Raw genomic sequence first — 23,434 nt, 5'->3', positions numbered from 1 at the left:
GCTTTATGATATTAAATGCCACACCGTTGGGTTCCTCAGAATAATTAAATCAAATAAATTATAGCACCTAGGCAGAACCATCTTGTAGTTTAACCCAATTATAGTGCACTGTAAAGCTAATTATTAAGCGTGATTACAATTCGTTTAATTTGAATAAATGTTCCCATTAGAGGGTTCATCCCAGTCACTGACTCCACCTCCTCCTCCTTCATATCTCTCTTCTCGCTCTCTGCCCCCACTTTCTCTCTCTCATTCTCTCCATCCATCCCATCACTCCATCCATCCTTCACAATCTGACCTTCACAAAATGGCCTCCTCCTTCACCCCTGGTGGGCAGTAGAGCATGGAACCTCCTACCTCTGGGATGAGTCACGTGTTTATGTCTGTGGTGTTTATGACTGGGGTGTGTTGTTGAAAATCTAGAACATAGACTGAAAATGAGGAGTGCTGCTGTGCTTAAGTAAGATGTCTGTCTTTCTGTCCCGTGAGATCTCTGTGTCTATAAGCTATTTCTAGTGTTTAGCCTTAGATTTTCTGCCATATATTTTCCTGATTACCCTGATGTAGATGTGGGTCTATATGCTCAAGAGAGTCTAAAGGTCATGGACAGTTGTTTACGAACTCAAACAGTTTATTGAAACGGGAAACAAATATGAAAAGAAGGACCATATCATATGTATTTCAGGTTAAATTCAGTTCTAAAATGATGTATACAGCAATTTATATATGAAACATCTCCACAATCGTTAGATACATTAGTAGCCTATTTACACATTTCAACATTAAACAGAGTTCCAATGCTTTCTGCCTGAGCCAACTTGTTGTTTTGCCAATATGTTTGCAAGGTAATGATATACAGTAGCTGGCATGTAGCTAGCATTGTTGAATGCAGAAACAATTATTATCTCTAACACAGAAAATCTGGCACCTAGACAAAACCACCAGCGATGCACACAAACAACATACAAAACCACATAGATATTTAATCAATAGAGTCAAAGTGTGAAGCAGGTTTTTCTCATTTATCTCGTTGAGTCCTTTGAAATAATAATGTGTTTGTTTAATGGATGTGGTTCAGTGAACTATGCTCTGTCTGAAACCTTGAAGGTTCGTAGCTTGTGCCAAAACTTTGGCTCAGCAGGCTAACACAGTCTATTGGCGCACATCAATGGCCAAAAGGCAGTGCCAAAGATCCGATGAGTCTATGTACTTTATCTTGCCAGGTCGCCTACACAAAAATATGTTTTCAAACTCAAAATTCTTTCCTGGTTAAATAAGACATCTACAGCGGTTTCTCCCGGAATAGGATCTGGGCGTAGACAGTGTCAGAGCTGGAAGGGCTGGAGGCTAGAGGCTCGGGGATGGAGAGAGAAGACGGAGAGGTGGAGGAGGGGGTTTCAGGCCTGGGTCGTACTAGCTCCAACTCTGCATACGTCAGGCTGTCCTCCTCATAGACGCTCGACTGGAAGAGAGGAGAGGAGTGGAAAAGGAGAGTTAAAGGTTGACATAGTTAAAACCTCTCTCCCTATCATTTGCAGTCATTGAAGGTATTTGTTTATAACAGGATAACATTTAGTATAACAGGAGAACATTGTGTAGTGGAAAAACTGGACAGGGATCTAGGGAGGGGGAATTGTGTGTAGTGATAGATGATTCGGTATAAAAGGACCTCTATCCCATGTCCTCAGATCCCTTTCTAGTCACACTAATCCAATCAGCAATCTGTGGCAAGCGACTCATTCAGGTCCTTCCTGGCCAATCAAATTCAGACTAGGTGAATTACAACCAATTAGAGCAACCCTTTGCTACCGACAGATTGAAAAATGATTGGTGATTCTTAGATTTTTTTGTTGTGGTCAATATTTTTATGACTGAATAAATAATTGTGTTGGGGAAGCAATAAAATTGACTAGAATTAGCAGGCTCATAACAGGAGAACAGAACAGCAATAATAACAGTAGAGAACACACACAACAGCCCTCTGAGACCAGCTCCCTTCTTAGCTTCTATGCCCAATAACTCAATTGAAAAATATAGGAAAATGTGCTTTTAAATGTAAACCTTATACAATTTGTAACAAAAAGATTAAACTCAGAAAATTATTAATATAAGGATATGACTCAGAAGGCATAAATTCTGTAATGTAATAATATAACATTATTAATGTGTTGTAATGGGCTGAGGGTGTGGGTGAACAATAAGAGGAGCTCTTACCCTAACCGGCCTCCTGGGCTGGCTCTTTAAGCGTAGAGGCTTCCTGGGACTCTGTCTCTCTGCAGCTACAGGCACTGGAACAGAATAACATGATTGATTTCTACTAGGTCAAAACTGTAATAGGTATTCTAAATTATTGTTTATCTAGGATTATCTATCTATTCTCATAGATATACTAGAATGGACATTCCCATTCTGGTCAACGTTCTGTGCTGGTTGCGGACCGGCGGCCAATTTGGACATAGCCATGAATGTATTGTCAAAGTGCCATGATCTAAAGGGGTTTCCCCGTTCTAGTCATTATATTTGAATGCTACTGTTTTGAGGTCATTCTTGAGTACATAGATGTATTGTACCTTTCTCTGGTATGTGTGGTGGTGTCTCCTCTGGTTCTCTGGGTGTGTCTCTCCTGCATGCTTTGTGTCTCTTCTCCTTCCTGTGGTTTCCAGGAGACAGTCTGGAGGAGCTCACTGAACTGGTCACCATCTCTCCAGAGCTGGGGTTACTCAGGAACAGCAGGGGTTAACATTAATGGGTGTTTAAGCAGCAACGACCGTCAATCACCCTTATAAGATATAAGTTATTTTAGAAAGACGTAACTTTGGAAGTTGTCTAAATTGTATTAATCTATGATCTTCCAAGTTGTGTACAGTATTAATGTGAGCTTTAGCTATTGATCATGGAGATTATGAATTAATGGTAAAGACTTACCAGCTCTCTGGACACTTGACCAGGTAATAACTGGCTGTAGAGAAGAGAAGTCAGAGTTAGGGGCTAACAGGGGGCGGCAGGTAGCCTAGTGGTTAGAGCGTTGGACCAGTAACCGAAAGGTTGATAGATTGAATCCCCGAGCTGACAAGGTAAAAATATGTCGTTCTGCCCTTGAACAAGGCGCTGTTCCTAACCCACTGTTCCTAGGCTGTCATTGAAAAAAATGTTTGTTCTTAAATGACTTGCCTAGTTAAATAAAGGTTAAAAAAAAAACAATGATGGTACAGAATTAGTGAAACACTGTTTCTTTCTGTAAGCCAGGCACACAAGGCTACGAAACACAAGTGACGGGGAAGATAAATTGTAACCTTTGAGTGTGTGTGTACCTTTTTTGAGTGTATGACGTGTGTGCAGATACTGGCAGGTGAGGACCAGCGTGAACAGGAAGATGGAGAGCAGTCCCAAGGAGCAGAGGAGCACTGCACACAAGTAGACATCTGGAACACACATACATGTTTTACTATCAAAGTGGGGACACATCTATAACACATCTGGAAGAGTAAGACAGGCACAGGAATGTCATGTTTTGATTCCAGGTTGGGTTTGTTTCTGATTAGAAAGAAGTGTAACACTAGCGCTAATGTTGTCAGTACAGGACAATGATGGGCTGAGTAAAGACATATGAGAAAACTCTACCTCCAAATAGACGCCACACTCCCTCATCGCTCCTGTCCAGTGGGATGTATACTGACATAAAAAGAGAACATTGGATACAGTAAGTGAAAAATCAAATATAAATGTCAAGTGCTTCATTTTACTCACCTGTGTGCAGGGTGGGCAGAGTTAGCACTTTTTTAGACTGCACCTCATCAAGTGCACCTCAAGTGCTAAATCAAGTGCACCTCAAGTATTTGTCATACTATTTTGTGTACTGTATGTATTTGACCCAGGTCTGAACATTAGCATTTCATCTAATGTAGTCTAAGAAACTCAATGAAAACAGTAGACTAGAGTGTTTGCTGAAGACAGAGGAAAACTGAAATATGTATGTTAGTGAAATGGTACATTCTTTGTGTGCATTCACCCATTGCAGCAGACAGACTCCCTCAGTGGTTTACAGAAATACACTGAAATACACCCAGACCCAGACCCAGACTGAGGCAGAGAGAGATGACTGCAGGGCATGCCAAACCCACACAACCCCACAGACAGGGCTGGCTGGAGAGTGAGGGGGTTCCCCCATCTACAAGTCTAGTGAGCTTGTGCGGGCGTGCACATATGAGTGTGCATGATTATGAATGAGTGTGTGCATGAATATGAACGTTTGTGGATTTGAGTATGAATGTGTGTGGAAATGAGTGTGCCAGATAAGGCTTTCAGTATGAACCAAGGGCATTTAGGAGAACAGAGGAGAGGAGTGAGATTGAGGAGAGATGGAGGATAGACAAAGGAGAGGAGAGATGAGAGGTGTTCTACATACTTAGCCTCTGAACCTGTAAATGGGATTTTAATATGCCTCTTTAAAAGAGGGAGTGATACAACATTAATACTGACTCACTTCAGTTAACCTGAGATGGCTTTCTATTCTTACCACCCATATAGCATATCTGCTCCAGGTACATTGAGATAATGCTGTCATGTTTACATTTTTACCTAAATATTGACTTGTACAGTATCTCAGTAATAGTTAGTGATATACTGTAGAGATAGAGCGCATACAGCTGTATTTGTCTGAACAGAGGCTAACCTTGCTGATAACTGAAATGATGCGGAGGGCTGGCGTTCCAAGAAAGATGAGGCTTGTTAGTGAGGGGCTCACACAGACACACAAACACACAGTACTAAATATTTATGTTTGAACATCTTGAAGAACGATCTGGCCTTAATGGCCATGTACTCTTATAATTTCCACCCAGCATAGCCAGAAGAGGACTGACCACCCCTCAGAGCCAGGTTCCTCTCTAGGTTTCTTCCTAGGTTCCTACCTTTCTAGGGAGTTTTTCCTAGCCACCGTGCCTCTACATCTGCATTGCTTGCTCTTTGGGGTTTTAGGCTGGGTTTCTGTAAAAGCACTTTGTGACATCTACTGATGTTAAAAGAGCTTTATAAATACATTTATTGATTGATTGACATGGGCCGTGTCCGAAATCTGTCTCACCTACTACATACTAAAACTGCTTACTGTGTACTTATCATACTACACACTATTTATAACGTACTGTTTAGTAAAGCTGTATGTAGTAAGGAACAAATATCAAAATACTAGGCTCACCTATACTGAGGATGCATTATCTAATATGCAAATGCATTGTTTACCGCCATTTGTACATTTTGGTACTGTGCATACCCTCATCTGATTATCAGCTGATAATCAGCGGTTGTCAAACACACATGGATCTGAAAAGATGATTCTCTTCATCAATAGCGTGCAGCGAATTCTACAAGATGAAACGCCGAAATGAGTATGACATCCTGGCATTTAAATCATACTAAATTTTCAAAATATCACATGGGCTACCATAAAAACGTTCTATTTTAGCATATCCAATCAGTGTACTATTTAGAACACAAGTACGGATATTTGGACACAGCCATGGTTTCATCTGTTTCTACTAGTCCTATAGCTTCTACATCAGACAGATGTGCATTGAGAATATAAAAGCATTTCTGAGGCCAGATGTTCAACCTTTTATACTGTTTGCTCTAGTCAAAAGGCAGTTGAGCGAGTGTATGTAAAAGCACCAATGATGTCATATAAACATACTGAATTAAAGATTATGTTCATTTATATGAACAGCACTGACTGTTCTCCGCAACGTAGTTAAAAAGAGCAGAAGTCAGCATTTGGCTGCAGACAGTGGTCTGGGGTGAGTGTGTGGGCGAGAGTTGGCCATCTCTCTGCTTGCTACAGCATCTCCGCTCTGACTGGTCTGGGTTAGGGTTAAGTGTGTGGGCAAGAGTTGGCTATCTGTTATAGCATATATGTTCCGAGGTGAGTGAGTGGGCTGTCTCAGCAGGGTGTAGTCTTTGTTTTCTGACTGAAAGGGACTGAGTTGAACAGTCAACTACACTTCATCTCTCTCTCTCTCTCTCTCTCTCTCTCTCTCTCGATCTTCCTTCAAACTGTTTTGCGTCTGTTTTTCTGCAGTAAGTACATTTCTGAGATGCCAAAGGTTTACACAAAGTTGCCAATGTATTTGCAATTGATGTAAACAAGCGACACAGAAATATGCTTAAAATGAAAACAGAAATGACCGCATTAAAAAAGTAGACTATTTTAATCAATTTAGTTATATTTCGCTATTTGTAGGCTACTGTCTGTATTTGCCTCCATATATTTTATGATGTGTAACCTAACATGTGCGCAACGATGTTCCAAATCTGTGATTTTGTGCATTTTCATAGGGTAAGCATTATAATAAGCAGCCTCAATATTTGCAGCCGTAGGTAGTAATATCTCTGTAGGAGCTGATCCGTTGTCAGTATTGTGAAATAATTATAATGTTAAGGAAAGATTTGAATGGAGAAAGCTTTCAATCCTACTCTATCATTATTGTTCCATCACTATCGGGAAACTGGGCCCGGGGCATTTTTTCATGCCACGACCCACTCATCCTGCTGTGTTGAGAATCCGGGGTCGTATTCATTGGGCATGAAAGCAGAGAAAGCAGAGAAAAAGCAGAGAAAAACAACTAACAACAACAACTACTCTCTAAGCAGAGAAAAACAACCTTATTGAAACAGGGAGGGACTACCTGAAGTGTTCCTCCAATAAGAATCATTTTCCATTGCAAAATAGTTTTATTAGTCGTATCCCTGCACATGGTATACACGGTCCAGCTAAATGCTTACTTGCAGGTTCCTACTCGACAATGCAACAGCAATTAGAAATAATAAAATATAGGAATAAGAACATAAAGTAAATGGCTCAGTAAAATAGAATAGACATTTTAGCATAAGTATAATACAGGAAGGCAGAAGTTATAGTCCAATATTTACACATGTTTTGGGGACGGGGGATTAGGGGACAAGTGTTTAAATTATGCAGTATTTAGCAATAATAATAATAATAAGGTTTGCCGTAATGAATATAACCCCAGTCTAAATGAGGTTGCCTGGGGATCCTGGACCCAAGTACAAAAACAAGCTAGTTAGCTGACGTCAGGTAGAATGTATTTGCTAAAGACAAGTGAAAGCTAAATTATAGACTTTTTGAATTTGATGGAAACCCAGGAATTCCCTGTAATTCACAAGGAAACACTGAATGGATGGAAGAAATTAGTGTGTCTCTCTGTGAGTCTAGCTAACCCCAGTATGCTTCCATGTCAAAACAATAAGTTCACACAGTGTGTGTGTGTGTGTGTGTGTGTGTGTGTGTGTGTGTGTGTGTGTGTGTGTGTGTGTGTGTGTGTGTGTGTGTGTGTGTGTGTGTGTGTGTGTGTGTGTGTGTGTGTGTGTGTGTGTGTGTGTGTGTGTGTGTGTGGCGTCGGTATGGAGATTTATATATATACTGTATATAGAAAACAATATACACGTAGTGAGTCAGAAAGAAAAGATGTGTTGTGCAAATATAAAATGCAACTTTTACATAAAAATCACAGTCTGTAAATATTCCCATATAGTTTAAAAAAAATATGTCATGATCAAAAAGCAAATGAGTCAACAAATGATGATTCGCAAATAAATGCAAGACATTTTTTTCTGAATAACACGGAACACTTTACAAACATACTATGTTTGTTATTTTGCGAACACAACAGTTGTCAAATATGTTTTCGCGAATGTGACAACATTTGTGACTCAACAGATTACTTTTATGATTTGCATTTTATGTATTTGTGTATATATTTATGTATTTTATGTATTTGCATTACATTTGTGACTGCCCTCCCATATTTACGATTTGGCTCACATATTTCTGAGTTGCTGTGCATATCAAAAACATGGCATGCATATTAGGACTTCCTCAGTTCTCATCATTCCTTTAAGGCAATTTTTTTTTTTTTTATGAACATATGGAATATTTAGTTTTAGGTATAAGTATAAGATGTGTTGATGCATTTTACATTGTCCATGATTTGTACTTATTAACTATTCACACAGGGTCTTTCTCAAAATGTATACTACCGTGCTCCGAGCACAAAAAGTGGAGCATGGGAGGGTCAGAGTATGAGTCCAAATCAAAGTATGCAAAACGGAGCACGGAGGGCACTTCTCGAATGTGTACTTATTTTGAAGCATGCAGCGATGCAAGCTTCAACGGAAAGTATGGAAAGAAATATGACGCAACCACCAGAAGAGGCACGACTTGATGTACTGCAGTTCTCCACCTGGAAGAAGTCATTTTCAGTCAGCCCATCTTTGGACACTCCCGGTAAGTAAAACACTACAATGTCACACACGCTATGAGATCCTCTTGAGTGCAGTAGTGTAGTGGGCGATATACGCAGGTCCCACTTATGCGTATCAAAGTAGTGTAGTGGAGGTATATGCCGTATCAATTATGTAGTACAATAGAAAATCATGCACAAAGTAGTCTAAACAATTGCAAAGTATGTGAAATAATCTCAGCAAAAAAAGAAACAACCCTTTTTCAGGACCCTGTCTTTCAAAGATAATTTGTAAAAATCCAAATAACTTTACAAATCTTCATTGTAAAGGGATGAAACACTGTTTCCTTTGCTTGTTCAATGAACCATAAACAATGAATGAACATGCACCTGTGGAACGGTCGTTAAGACACTAACAGCTTACAGACGGTAGGCAATTAAGGTCAAAGTTATGAAAACGTAGGACACTAAAGAGGCCTTTCTACTAACTGAAAAACACCAAAAGAAAGATGCCCAGGGTCCCTGCTCATCTGTGTGAATGTACCTTAGGCATGCTGCAAGGAGGCATGAGGACTGCAGATGTGGCCAGGGCAATAAATTGCAATGTCCGTACTGTGAGACGCCTAAGACAACGCTACAGGGAAACAGGACAGACAGCTGATTGTTCTCGCAGTGGCAGACCACGTGTATCAACACCTGCACAGGATCGGTATATCCGAACATCACACCTGCGCGACAGGTACAGAATGGCAACAACTGCCCGAGTTACACCAGGAACGCACAATCCCTCCATCAGTGCTCAGACTGTCCGCAATAGGCTGAGAGAGGATGGACTGAGGGCTTCTAGGCCTGTTGTAAGGCAGGTCCTCACCAGACATCATCTGCAACAACGTCGTCTATGGGCACAAACCCACCATCGCTGGACCAGAGAGGACTGGCAAAAAGTGCTCTTCACTGACAAGTCGCGGTTTTGTCTCACCGGGGGTGATGGTCGGATTCGCGTTTATCGTTGAAGGAATGAGTGTTACACCGAGGCCTGTAATCTGGAGCGGGATCGATTTGGAGGTGAAAGGTCCTTCATGGTCTGGTGCGGTGTGTCACAGCATCATCGGACTGAGCTTGTTGTCATTGCAGGCAATCAACGCTGTGCGTTACAGGGAAGACATCCTCCTCCCTCATTTGTTACCCTTTCTGCAGGCTCATCCTGACATGACCCTCCAGCATGAGAATGCCACCAGCCATACTGCTCGTTCTGTGCGTGATTTCCTGCAAGACAGGAATGTCAGTGTTCTGCCATGGCCAGCAAAGAGCCCGGATCTCAATCCCATTGAGCACGTCTAGGACCTGTTGGATCGGAGGGTGAGGGCTAGGGCCATTCCCCCAGAAATGTACGGGAACTTGCAGGTGCCTTGGTGGAAGAGTGGGGTAACATCTCACAGCAAGAACTGGCAAATCTGGTGGAGTCCATGAGGAGGAGATGCACTGCAGTACTTAATGCAGCTGGTGGCCACACCAGATACTGACTGTTACTTTTGATTTTGATCCCCCTTTGTTCAGGGACACATTATTCCATTTCTGTTAGTCATATGTCTGTGGAACTTGTTCAGTTTATGTCTCAGTTGTTGAATCTTGTTATGTTCACACAAATATTTCCACATGTTAAGTTTGCTGAAAATAAACGCAGTTGACAGTGAGAGGACATTTCTTTTTTTGCTGAGTTGATATTCAAATGCGTGCCGCACACATAACCTAGTTTCAGCGGAATAACATCTGTCATGCAGCAAGAGTGCGCAGTTGCAGGTTGTTGCATAGAGCAACTCAAGAGAAAAACAACAGTAGCCGGTGGGGTAGGTGGGAAAGACGGTGGAACTTATGATTTTGACCAGTAAATACAAACTAACTAACGCAACAGTGGGTACACAAACAGGTATTGACATTTTTTTTTAAAAGAGGTAGATCAACTTTTATACTGCAGATAGATTGTAGCTTCCATCAATGTAAATGTCTGCATCATTTCCAATTCCTCATATATATACATATTTAATGTACAAAGCTGTCATCGAGGCAAAGGGTGGCTATCTGAAGAATCTCAAATATAAAATATATTTTGACATTTGTTTAACACTTTTTTGGTTACTACATGAATCCATTTGTGTTATTTCATAGTTTTGATGTCTTCACTATTATTCTACAATGTACACAATTGTAAAATAAAGAAAAACGCTTGAATGAGTAGGTGTTCTTAAAATTTTGACCGGTAGTGCATAAATATACAGTTGAAGTCGGAAGTTTACATACACCTTAGCCAAATACATTTAAACTCAGTTTTTCACAATTGCTGACTTTTAATCCTAGTAAAATTTCCCTGTCTTTGGTCAGTTAGGATTACCACTTTATTTTTAGAATGTGGAATGTCAGAATAATAGTAGAGAGAATTATTTATTTCATCTTTGATTTCTTTCATCACATTCCCAGTGGGTCAGAAGTTTACATACACTCAATTAGTATTTGGTAGCATTGCCTTTAAATTGTTTAACTTGGGTCAAACGTTTCAGGTAGCCTTCCAAAAGCTTCCCACAATAAATTGGGTGAATTTTGGCCCATTCCTCCTGACAGAGCTGGTGTAACTGAGTCAGGTTTGTAGGCCTCCTTGCTCGTACACGCTATTTCAGTTCTGCCCACAAATTTTCTATAGAATTGAGGTGATGGCTTGGTGATGGCCACTCCAATACCTTGACTTTGTTGTCCTTAAGCCATTTTGCCACAACTTTGGAAGTATGCTTGGGGTCATTGTCCATTTGGAAGACCCATTTGCGACCAAGCTTTAACCTCTTGACTGATGTCTTGAAATGTTGCTTCAATATATCCACATAATTTTCCTACCTCATGATGCCATCTATTTTGTGAAATGCGCCAGACCCTCCTGCAGCAAGCACCCCCACAACATGATGCTGCCACCCCCGTGCGTCACGTTTGGGATGGTGTTCTTCGGCTTGCAAGCCTACCCTTTTTCCTCCAAACATAACGATGGTCATTATGGCCAAACAGTTCTATTTTTGTTTAATTTTGTCCCATTTGCTAACTGATGGTAGGCTACACTGAGACACCAACGACACTAGTCTGTCATATGGCCTTACCCCCAATCCATCTCCTTAATGCTGAGTGCCAAGCAAAGAGGCATCAGGTCACATTTATTTAGTCTTTAGTATGACTCAACCAGAGATCGAAGCCCCACCCTTCCAATCTTAGGGTGGACACTCTACCACTTTGCCACTGAGTCACTGTAATAGTAGCAGTAGTAGTAGTATAGAATACCCAAAGTCACATTGCAATAGTAGTAGTCTTAGTTGTAGGACTGTAGAAGTTGTGTAGAAGGAGGAACTGAGGAAGTTTGGTTTGAGAACTGAGGATGTCCTAGTATGGATGCCGTACCATTAATCTGCGCAAACTGATCTGTAAAACGCAACTCACAAATAAGTGAGCCAACTTACATACTTGTACACAGTATAATTTCTGATTAGCTTGAAGGCCATTCTAGAGTGTGCATTATTTCCCTATAATGCACGGTATCGTTCAATGGCTATGAAGTTCATTCTTACAGTATATTTAAGCTGCTTTTCAAAGCATAATTGAAGACATTATTGGCATTGTTGAATTCTCTTTTCATAATAGCAACAAGGACTGATAGTTTGGTTAGTTAAGCTTACCAAGGCAACTACTGTAGCTATCACACAACTTGCTAGCTACTTCAGTGGATGTTGAACACATTTCTACCAGCAAATTAACACATTTCTAGAGGGGCTCTATACGTTCTGGGAAAAATAATGCAACTCCGTGGAAGGTGAGTTCCACTCCGTTGACACGCCATGGAAAACATTCCACGTCATTCATTATTTTCCATATAAGGCATAGCCCCTCATTGATTATCCCTTACTAATATACCAATAAAAAAGAGGTTTCCAAACCTCTCTGCCAATAACAGTTAGTTTTCAGTTTTCCCCCTTCCCACTCCCCGATACTCCTAGCAAAATTCATGCTTGAGAAATTGCTATTTGCTAAGAATAACTTTTTGTTTCTTTTTGACCATTTTTATTTATAACAATCACAGTAAGGTACTTAATTGTTATCCAGAAATGATATGATTTTGAGGTAAAAATGGCTGCATTGGACCTTTAAAAGTGCGTAAAGTTTTTTCGTTCCTCTTAAGACTTAGCCGCACCCCACCCACACATGTAAACACATGAGTCAGCATGACATTGTCTTCCAGAAAGTGTTATCTGGCAGCAATTAAAGCTGTGTGTCACGCCCTGGCCTTAGTTATCTTTGTTTTCTTTATTATTTTGGTTAGGTCAGGGTGTGACATTTATGTATTTTGTCTAGTCTAAGGGTTTTGTATGTTTATGAGGTGTGATCTTGTCTAGGTGTTTTTATGTCTATGGTTGCCTAGATTGGTTCTCAATTAGAGGCAGCTGTTTATCATTGTCCCTGATTGGGAACCATATTTAGGCAGCCATATTCTTTAGGGATTTTGTGGGTTATTGTCTATGTAAGTTGCCTGTGTCTGCACTTGTTTAATATATAGCTTCACGTTCGTTTGTTGTTTTGCATAGTTTGTTTAAGTGTTCTTCGTTTTGTTAAATAAATAGAAGAATGTATTCTTATCATGCTGCGCCTTGGTCCTCCTCTCTTTCTCCCGAAGATGATCGGGACACTGAGTCTTTCTGAGTCTCTAAGAGCTTTCCACACCTGGATTATGCAACATTTGCCATTATTCTTTTCAAAATTTGTCAAAGTCCGTCATATTGGTGGTTGATCATTGCTAGTCAACCATTTTCAGGTCTTGCTATAGAATTTCAAGCCTTTTTTTCAAGCAGATAAAAAAAAAATATATATATATATATAACTCGGACACTCAGGAACATTCACGGTCTTCAGTGTATATTTGGCCTTGTGTTTTAGGTAATTTTTCTGCTGAAAGGTGAAATCATCTCCCAGTGTTTGATGGAAAGCAGACTGAACCAGGTTTTCCTCTAGGAAGTCCATTCTGTTCATTTTTTATCCTGAAAAACTGCCCAGTCCTTAACTCTATTACATGTATTTTTTATCCTGAAAAACTACCCAGTCATAAATGATTACAAGCATACCCATAACATGATGCAGCTATCACCATGCTTGAAAATATGGAGTGGTACTCAGTGTGTTGTATTGGATTTGACCCAAACATAATTATTTGTATTCAGACATTGGTATTGTAGTGCCTTGTTGCAATTTTTAAATTCTGTACAGGCTTCCTTCTTTTCATTCTGTCAATTAGGTTAGTATTGTGGAGTAATTACAATGTTGTTGATCCATCCTCAGTTTTCTCCTATCACAGCCTTTATACTCTTTAACTGTTTTAAAGTCACCATTGGGCTCATGGTGAAACCACTGAGCGGTTTCCTTCTTTACCGGCAACTGAGTTAGGAAGGACGCCTGTATCTTTGTAGTGACATGGATGTATTGATACATCATTCAAAGTGTAATTAATAACTTCACCATGCTCAAAGGGATATTCAATGTCTGCTTTTTAAATGTTTACCCATCTACCAACGGGTGCCCTTCTTTGTGAGGCATTGGAAAACCTCCCTGGTCTTTGTGGTTGAATCTGTGTTTGAAATGCACTGCTTGACTTAGGGACCTTACAGATAATTCTATGTGTGGGGTACAGAGATGAGATAGTCATTCAAAACTCATGCTAAACACTATTATTCCACACAAAGTGAGTCCATGAAACTTATAATGTGACTTGTTAAGCAAATCTTTACTCCTGAACTTATTTAGGCTTGCCATAACAAAGGGGTTAAATACTTATTGACTCAAGACATTTCACCATTTCACTTTTAATTCATTTGTAAAAATAAATAAAAAATCCCAAAACATAATTTAACTTTGACATTATGGGGTATTTACTGTCTATAGGCCAGTGACAATTTAATCAATTTTAAATTCAGTCTGTAAACCAACAAAATGTGGAGAAAGTCAACAGAAAGTCAATACTTTCTGCAGGCACTGTATATACTGACTAAGGAAGCCTGTGACATGACAGACCAATCAGCACTCATATCTCGGCATGTCCAACCACTCCACTATTTCAGCCAGGAAGGATCCTTTCTTTCTCGCTGTATAGCGCAGTGCTTTCTACTGAGCTAAATTAGGCTCATCATTTAACATTTGTATACATATTTTCGTATCCTATTCAAGTTTGTAAGTAAGCGACATGAAAGTTCAAGAAGGCATTTTTCTGCAAAACAGCCCTACTGTGAAGTAGGAACTGGCGTCAAACGCCTCAGATCCTGTAACCTGTCACAAATGTTTTCATATTCACATTGTGTTTGCAAGGTAAGAAATATACTACAGTAGTAATGTGCTGTGTTAATCAGAAAAAAATCCGTCTTGCATTTTTTAGGTAATCAGCATTTGTTTTTGACCAATTTTGCTTTTGGATTATGGCATTTGTTTGTGAAACTATATGGGTATATTTAAAGACTCAGATTTTTATTTAAAATGTCATTCTTAATTTGCACAAGACATCTTTTGTTTGTGACTCACTACTCATATATTTTTAACATTTTGATATAAATCTATCTCAATACATTGGTCCCAGGTCTCCCCATGCTTCATATTGTTAGCCTCCAGGCCTGTTAACTGTACGTTGGCAGGATAATCTTGTAGGGTGGAAATGATTGTGTGTGTATACACAAGTAGATCGTTTTACTGGCAGTCAGTTATCTGTGGCATAACAACCAGGGCCAGGAAAGCTCTATTCTGAGAGCTGTGACTGACTAGAGGTAACCTCGCTCTGATTTTGAGCTGAAGGAAACAGCTGTGTAACTGACCTTGAGACCATCCTTCTTTACATAGCCATAGAGCAGTCCTGGGCAGTAACACACACACACAAGCACATGAACACACCCATAGGTACACATGAAAAAACACACACACACAACTCACATTCTCTTACCAGTGAGCTGGGCTGCAGAGGTGCCATTAGACGAAGCCTTCCAGCTGTTTCTGTGTCTGCGTATCTCCTGGACCCTGCAGGTGTAGAACCCTCGGTCCCTTCGAGTCACATTCAGAACCAGCAGTCCATACACCTCTCCCTCCTCTGTCCTTCCCTCTCTCCCCTCTCTCTCCTCATACAGATGGAACTTGGGCTGGGAGAACCGGAAACTGTAGTTCCCATAGATCTGTATCTTCTTCATGGTCAACTTCACAATCAGCTGTTCAGGAAGAGGAGGAGAGGGGGATGGAGGGAGAGGAGCAAAAGAGGGAGGAGGAGGAGAGAAGAGCCATCGGAGGACAAGGAAGCTGTTGCTCCTCTTCTTCTGGGAGACGAGGCAGGACAGGGTCAGGTTCTCACCCTCCCTAACCATGACAACTGGCCCAGGGGTCACGGTCACGTTCAGGGCCTCACACACACCTGTGGGGACAAACATACACATACACACACACACACACACACACACACACACACACACACACACACACACACACACACACACACACACACACACACACACACACACACACACACACACACACATGCACGCATACACGCCCACACACACACCTACTCAGAGATTGTACTGACACTATTGCTCAAATCTACTCTATCTGCGATTCTAAATACATTATCACCTCTTGAATAACAACTGTAACATTCATACTGGATCATCAGTACATTTATAGATAAATAGACGTCCAGACAGGGTCTGGAGAGGTTTAAGAGAGGTCCATAGAGTTTGACTTGTTTACAGACTGTACACTTTCTAAAGGGGGGTTGTGTGTTGATGCCCAGTGCTACCAGCTGGGTCAGGTTTGTTCAGGGGAGTCAGTCTGTCTGGAAACAATATGGACAATTTGCCAGAGGAGACAGAACAGCTACAGGTGGAACACATGTATCTACTGTACACTGAGAGAAAGGGGGAAGAGAGAGAAATACAACAGGATAACAAGGACCATCTGTGTTCCGTAAATAGTGTTTGTGTGTGTGTGTGTGAGAGAGAGAGAGAGAGAGAGAGAGAGAGAGAGAGAGAGAGAGAGAGAGAGAGAGAGGTAGGGGGTAGAGAGAGAGAGAGAGAGAGAGAGGTAGGGGGTAGAGAGAGAGAGAGAGAGAGAGGTAGGGGGTAGAGAGAGAGAGAGAGAGAGAGAGAGAGAGGTAGGGGGTAGAGAGAGAGAGAGAGAGAGAGAGAGAGAGAGAGAGAGAGAGAGAGAGAGAGAGAGAGAGAGAGAGAGAGAGAGAGAGAGAGAGAGAGAGAGAGAGAGAGAGTTTACTATAGAGCTTTAGTCTTGTTAATATTTCCTACCCCTAGTAACCCTACAGTCTGTCCATGGCCTGAGAGTTCATATGTTACACATTTCAGACAGGAAATGCCACGTACTAAATTAACCATTTATAAGAAAGATTACAATACATGCAATATGTTAGTCTTGGCGGTAGGCTCTGCTAATTCAGAGTAGCTCACTGCCAGAGCATGCATATTGTTAAGATAATAATAATTACAGGCATAGAGCATGCTATACCATTGCAGGAAGGAAACACCAAACCAAAAAGGTGGAGGCTGGGTTGAGTGGTGGGAAAGCAAGTAACAGACATGCATGCGAGTAACGCATGTTCCTGCAATAGCATGTCACCGAGAACACCAGTGCATAGTTTGCGCATGGCAGCCATCAGAGAAGTGTGTGCAGAACCTGGTGGACTAAATAGACTGCCATATTAACGAGGAGTGAAACTCTGGTTTCCTGTATGAACTAGCGCTGCGCATCATGCACATATGTTTACGTCATAACCACTAAAGGCTATATGATGTATTTTCACTGTAAATATGAATTTGGTCTTATCTGCAAAAAAAAGTATATTAAAAAGTATATGTTTGTTTAACTTGTCTATTCATTCAAGTATGAATTATTATTTGTGCATCATACCTAAAAATGTCTGTGGAATTAGTTACACACACAGTGCTTTTAACATACAATGTTTTCAATTTACATATTTGACACACAGCACATTACTATATTGCACATGCTCATTTAACCAGTAATTAATATTCAACATGTCTTCACCTGGGAGTTGAACTCACAACCTCTCGATTCACAGCATTCCAATCTTCCTGCTACACAACCATGTCTGTGTCAATGACTGATTTCACCTGTGTTGCTACACTTAGCAGTTCAAAGTAAATCTCAGCTCTGTTAAAAGTACACTCAAGAAAAATGATTTTATTGATCATAGTGATTAAGGAGTAACATTAAAACTGAATAATGTGCCCCACCAACATTAGACAACTATACAGGAAGAAAATACAATTCCTGAAATAAGTCAATGATGAGAGAATAGTAAGATTAACAGAAAATGAACACAGACGTAGTGGTGTAGCAGCAATATCAGAATGCCATGAGCCAAGAGATTGTGAGTTCAAATCCAAGGTGAGGAAATGTTGAATAGTAATTACTGTATAAATTAACATGCACAATGTAATCATGTAAGTTGAAAGCTTTGTATGTTAAAAGCACTGTGTGTGTAACTAGCTACATTAGCCTTTTTTAGTTAAGATGCTCAGATAATAATTTATAATTGAATGAACAGACAAATTGAGAAAACATATAATTTAAAATGTACTGCATTTTTGTCTAAGTTTTCTCAAGTTGGAGCTAAGTCTTGGCAAACTAATGTTTTTTTTTAGTTCAGGTAACACTTGGAACGAAAAGTTGAATTAACAACAAAATGGCTGTGGAACCAGTTACTTAAGAATAATTAGTTGAAACAACTAGATTTATTTTGCAGTGTATGTACGGAATATCTTTATGTCATAACCATGTTCATATGTTGTCCATAACCACGCCATAGAGACAAAAGCCCACAGGTCATCATACATGGGCTCTGGTCAAAAGTAGTGCACTATTCGGAATAGGGTGCAATTTGGGACAAAGACAGAGTGACACAGTGAAGTCAGAACAAGGGCTGAATTCAACCAAACCACAGCTATGTCTGCGCTGTTTCTTTGTTTACAAAACCAGTCCACGCACACACACACACAAATACACACGCACGCACATCTCTGTAGCTCAGTTGGTAGAGCATGGCGCTTGGAACGCCAGGATAGTGGGTTCCACCTATATGTAAAACATGTATGCACAAATGACTGTAAGTCACTTTGGATAAAAGCATCTGCTTAATGGAATATACTATATATATATATATATACCTAGCTTATATACTTTCGATATGTGGTTGATTTTGAGATGCTTGCACTCTGAACTTCAAAACTGATATATGAGGAGTTAGTGACTGCTTATCTGCTGTTGCTGACAGATGGTAGATACAGTGCCTTGCAAAAGTATAACAAAGTGGGATTAAAATGAATTGAACTTTGATTTTTCTTCGTCAACAATCTACACAAAATACTCTGTAATGTCAAAGTGAAAGTTCATAACTAAAATAGAGTCATTGCATAAGTATTCAGACCCTTTGTTTAGGCAAGCCTAAATGAGTTCAGGAGTAACACGTGGCTTAACAAATGACATAATAAGTTACATGGAGTCACTCTGTGTGAAATAATAGGGGTTGACAGGATTTTTGAATGACTAAACGTTCCTCTGTCCCCCATACATCCAACATCTGTAAGGTCAACTGATTGAGAGCCATATTTAAGGCAGCCATAGGCATTGGGTTTTGTGGGTAATTGTCTATGTAGAACGTTTGTAGCTTTTGGTATTGCACTTACGTTTGTAGCTTTACGGTCGTTTGTTGTTTTGTTTAGTTTTGTTTTAAGTGTTCGTTTCGTGTTTCACTCGTCTCTAATAAAAAGATAATGTATTTTTCACACGCTGCGCCTTGGTCCACTCCTTATCCTCAAGACGATCGTGACAGAATTACCCACCAGAACGGGACCAAGCAGCGTGTCAAGCGGCAGCAGGAACATACACAGGATTTATGGCAATGGGAGCAGGATCTGGACTATACTACGTGGGAGGAGATCGACAGGTGGGCGATCGACCAAGGGCGAATGCCGGAGCCCGCCTGGGATTCTCTGGAACAGTGCGAGGAGGGATACCGGCGAATGGAGGCAGCACGACGACGCGGTAGGAAGCCTGTGAGTCAGCCCCAAAAAATTATTGGGGGGGGGGGCCTATAAGGGAGTGTGGCGAAGTCAGGTAGGAGACCTGCGCCAACTCCCCGAGCTTACCGTGGAGCGCGAAAGTACGGGCAGACACCGTGTTATGCGGTAGAGCGCACGGTGTCTCCTGTACGTGTGCATAGCCCGGTGCGGGTTATTCCACCTCCCCGCACTGGCAGGGCTAGATTGAGTATTGAGCCGGATGTCATGAAGCCGGTCCAACGCATCTGGCCTCCAGTGCGTCTCCTCGGGCCAGCATACATGGCACCAGCCTTACGCATGGTGTCCCCTGTTCGCCTACACAGCCCAGTGCGGGTTATTCCACCTCCCCGCATTGGTCGGGCTACGGGGAGCATACAACCAGGTAAGGTTGGGCAGGCTCAGTGCTCAAGGGAGCCAGTACGCCTGCACGGTCCGGTATTTCCGGCGCCACCTCCCCGCCCCAGCCCAGTACCACCAGTGCCTACACCACGCACCAGGCTTCCAGTGTGTCTCCAGAGCCCTGTTCCTCCTCCAAGCACTCGCCCTATGGTGCGTGTCTCCAGCCCGGTACCACCAGTTCCGGCACCACGCACCAAGCCTCCTGTGCGTCTCCAGAGTCCTGTGCGTCCTGTTGCTGCTCCCCGCACTAGCCCTGAGATGCGTGTCCCCAGCCCGGTACCACCAGTGCCGGCACCACGCACTAGGCCTAATGTGCGTCTCCAGGGTCCAGTATGCCCTGTTCCTTCTCCCCGCACTAGCCCTGAGAGGCGTGTCCCCAGCCCGGTACCACCAGTTCCGGCACCACGCACTAGGCCTAATGTGCGTCTCCAGGGTCCAGTATGCCCTGTTCCTTCTCCCCGCACTAGCCTTCAGGTGCGTGTCCCCAGCCCGGTACCTCCAGTTCCGGTACCACGCACCAAGCCTCCTGTGCGTCTCCGGAGCCCTGTACGCACTGTTCCTTCTCCCCGCACTCGCCCTGAGGTGCGTGCCCTCAGCCCGGTACCACCAGTTCCGGTACCACGCACCAGGCCTATAGTGCGCCTCGAGAATTCAGTGTGCCCTGTTCCTGCTCCCCGCACTAGCCTTGAGGTGCGTTTCTCCAGTCCGGTACCACCAGTTCCGGCACCACGCACCAGGCCTACTATGCGCCTCAGCAGGTCAGAGTCGGCCGTCTGCCCAACGCCGCCTGCACTGCTCGTCTGCCCAGCGCCGTCTGAGCAGCGAGAGTCGCCAGCCAGCCATGAGCAGCCAGAGTCGCCAGCCAGCCATGAGCAGCCAGAGTCGCCAGCCAGCCATGAGCAGCCAGAGTCGCCAGCCAGCCATGAGCAGCCAGAGTCGCCAGCCAGCCATGAGCAGCCAGAGTCGCCAGCCAGCCATGAGCAGCCAGAGTCGCCAGCCAGCCATGAGCAGCCAGAGCCTACCGCCAGCCAGGATCTGCCAGAGCCGCCAGCCAGCCAGGATCTACCAGAGACACCAAAGCTGGTATTGATAATGGTGGAGTGGGGGTCACGTCCCGCACCCGAGCCGCCGCCATAGGAAGGCCCACCCCGGACCCTCCCCTTCTGTGTTAGGTTTTGCGGCCGGAGTCCGCACCTTTGGGGGGGGGGGGGGGGGGGGTGCTGTCACGCCCTGGCCTTAGTATTCTTTGTTTTCTTTATTATTATAGTTAGGTCAGGGTGTGACATGGGGAATGTATGTGTTTTTGGATTGTCTAGGGGTTTGTATGTTAAATGGATCAGTGTCTTGTCTAGGTGTTTGTATGTCTATGGCTGCCTAGATTGGTTCTCAATTAGAGGCAGCTGTGGTTCATTGTCTCTGATTGAGAGCCATATTTAAGGCAGCCATAGGCATTGGGTTTTGTGGGTAATTGTCTATGTAGAACGTTTGTAGCGTTTGGTATTGCACTTACGTTTGTAGCTTTACGGTCGTTTGTTGTTTTGTTTAGTTTTGTTTTAAGTGTTCGTTTCGTGTTTCACTCGTCTCTAATAAAAAGAGAATGTATTTTTCACATGCTGCGCCTTGGTCCACTCCTTATCCTCAAGACGATCGTGACATACAAAATATGCCAAAACATGCATCTTGAATGCAACAAGGCACTAAAGTAATACTGCAAAAAAAAACATGGTAAAGGAATACACTTTTTGGCCTAATTGCAAAGCCTTGTGTTTGGGGCAAACACAACACATCACTGAGTAACTGCCTCCTTATTTTCTAACATGGTGGCTGCGTCATGGTATAGGTATGCTTTACATCGGCAAATACTGGGCGGTTTTTAGGATTAAAAGAAACGGGATGGCGCTAAGCACAGTCTGCTTTAGTCTGCTTTACACCAGAAATTGAGAGAATAATTCCCCTTTAAGCAGGACAATAACCTCCAACACAAGGCGAAATCTAAACTGGAGTTGCTTACCAAGAAGACAGTGAATGTTCCTGAGCGGGCAAGTTACAGTATTGACTTAAATCTGCTTGAAAGTCTATGGCAAGACTTGATCCCCAACATCTTGACAGAGCTTGAAGAATTTTGAAAAGAATAATGGGAAAATATTTCACAATCCAGGTGTGCAAAGCAAGTATAGACTTACCCAAGAAGACTCATAGCTGCAATCAATGCCATAGGTGATTCTAAAATATATTTGATGCATGGAGCCATATTTTAGGTATTTAATTTCTATTAATACATTATTATTTTTTTATCCCCTTTGTAACACAATAACATGTGAAGGCGATCCAAGGCGTCTGTATAGGGTTCTGTTTTGTTAATGTCAGAATGTTTGTATGGGATAACATATAAAACAGTGGCCGGACAAAGTACTGTATAAGTTCACATGGTTGAGAGTTAAGAGTATCCTGACAATTCAAACTCAAGAATGTGCAAAAGTATTTATTTATGTATCCCTACTTATACAGAGATAAATTAACAGCAAGTAAGTACAGAGTAGTAGTATGTTAGTGCAGAGGTAATACAGTATGTGAATACAGTAGTAGTATGTAAATAGAGCACCTTACCTGCTATGAGAGCTCTAGTCAAGAGAACATACATTACATAGGAGAAGTTCATTTCCACAGTCAACCAATCCATAAACGCACACTGCACCTATACAATAAACGACGCAATACAACAAGATGTAGCTATACATCTAGACACAGCCACATAACAACTCTCCAGTAGTTACACCATCCTCCAGAGCCCAGGCCACCATCTAGCCTACTCTACTTTTCTCTCTTTTTGTCTCTTCTCTCTCATTTTCTTTCTCCGTTCCCAAAATGTGTGTGTAATAAGAAACAGTACATGCTCTGTTCTCACTTAGAAACTCCCCTCAGTTCTTTCTTTCTCATTCTCGCTCTCTCTCTCTCTCCTTCCCCTGTTAAATGTAGGGAAATGTCGTTTCCTGAGTGGTGTTTTGGAACAGCCGCAGATTTCCAGCTGAAGCTGCCTAAGAAGCATTAGGCAGGCCTAGCGGGCATCTGTGTGTGTGTATGTGTGTGTGTGTGTGTGTGTGTGTGTGTGTGTGTGTGTGTGTGTGTGTGTGTGTGTGTGTGTGTGTGTGTGTGTGTGTGTGTGTGTGTGTGTGTGTGTGTGTGTGTGTGTGTGTGTGTGTGTGTGTGTGTGTGTGTGTGTGTGTGTGTGTGTGTGTGTGCGAGCGAGCATGCGTGCGTGCGTGAGCGTGACCTGTGTCTGTGTCTGTCTCTCCAACAGAGTGGCAAGGTTAGTCTCAGGCTGTGGTCAGACTGGTCCAGTAGACTACAGGCCTGCTGGTTTAATGGCCAGGCTAAAGTGCTGAGCTAGTATTACTGCTGGCTCTAGGCCATGCCTAGCCCACTGGTGTTACACAACACATAACCCTTTATATACTATGTCTAACGGCCTTCAGGAATCACTCTTTCAAAATAGTTTTTATTTTCCAATTTCTGTTATATAGTGTTGTTTCCTTTTCATGCAAATTAATGTGAAATCACATGTAGTTTACACCTTTCCCTCCTTCCTCCCTTTATGTTCTAGCTGATGACTCCACAATTGGCAGCCAACTCAGAGCTGACTTG

The 23,434-nt window shown here is 42.2% G+C and overlaps 1 protein-coding gene across 4 annotated transcripts; it reads right to left on the bottom strand.

Annotated features, from left to right (window-relative positions):
* Positions 1-613: 613 nt before the first annotated feature.
* Positions 614-22,695, bottom strand: LOC139570613 (V-set and transmembrane domain-containing protein 4-like). Of its 4 annotated transcripts, none has more exons than XM_071392621.1 (9): positions 22,400-22,695; positions 21,804-21,903; positions 15,256-15,714; positions 3,622-3,672; positions 3,312-3,422; positions 2,926-2,959; positions 2,571-2,710; positions 2,215-2,288; positions 614-1,462 (listed from the first exon to the last, which is right to left on the bottom strand). In XM_071392621.1, the coding sequence occupies exons 3-9, from the start codon at positions 15,665-15,667 to the stop codon at positions 1,283-1,285; spliced, it is 1,002 nt and encodes a 333-aa protein (XP_071248722.1). In that variant the 5' UTR covers positions 15,668-15,714; positions 21,804-21,903; positions 22,400-22,695; the 3' UTR covers positions 614-1,282. The 4 variants fall into 4 exon arrangements, with proteins under 4 accessions (XP_071248722.1, XP_071248721.1, XP_071248720.1 ...); XM_071392620.1 differs by having other exon boundaries at positions 2,571-2,719; positions 22,400-22,534; XM_071392619.1 differs by lacking the exon at positions 21,804-21,903 and having other exon boundaries at positions 22,400-22,689.
* Positions 22,696-23,434: the final 739 nt, after the last annotated feature.

The sequence above is a fragment of the Salvelinus alpinus genome, chromosome 3 (genome assembly GCF_045679555.1).
Source record: "Salvelinus alpinus chromosome 3, SLU_Salpinus.1, whole genome shotgun sequence".
NCBI classification, from domain to species: Eukaryota; Metazoa; Chordata; class Actinopteri; order Salmoniformes; family Salmonidae; genus Salvelinus; species Salvelinus alpinus.
This window is presented reverse-complemented; position numbering and strand designations above follow the sequence as displayed.

Excerpts from the sequence above, each read along its gene's own strand:
- LOC139570613 (XM_071392618.1), bottom strand. The coding sequence starts at position 22,472 with ATGGATTGGTTGACTGTGGAAATGAACTTCTCCTATGTAATGTATGTT. Across the intron at positions 3,673-15,255 it reads CTCTGCAGCCCAGCTCACTG|TATACATCCCACTGGACAGG; the intron begins GTAAGAGAATGT and ends TTTTTATGTCAG. Across the intron at positions 3,423-3,621 it reads AGTGTGGCGTCTATTTGGAG|ATGTCTACTTGTGTGCAGTG; the intron begins GTAGAGTTTTCT and ends TGTGTGTTCCAG.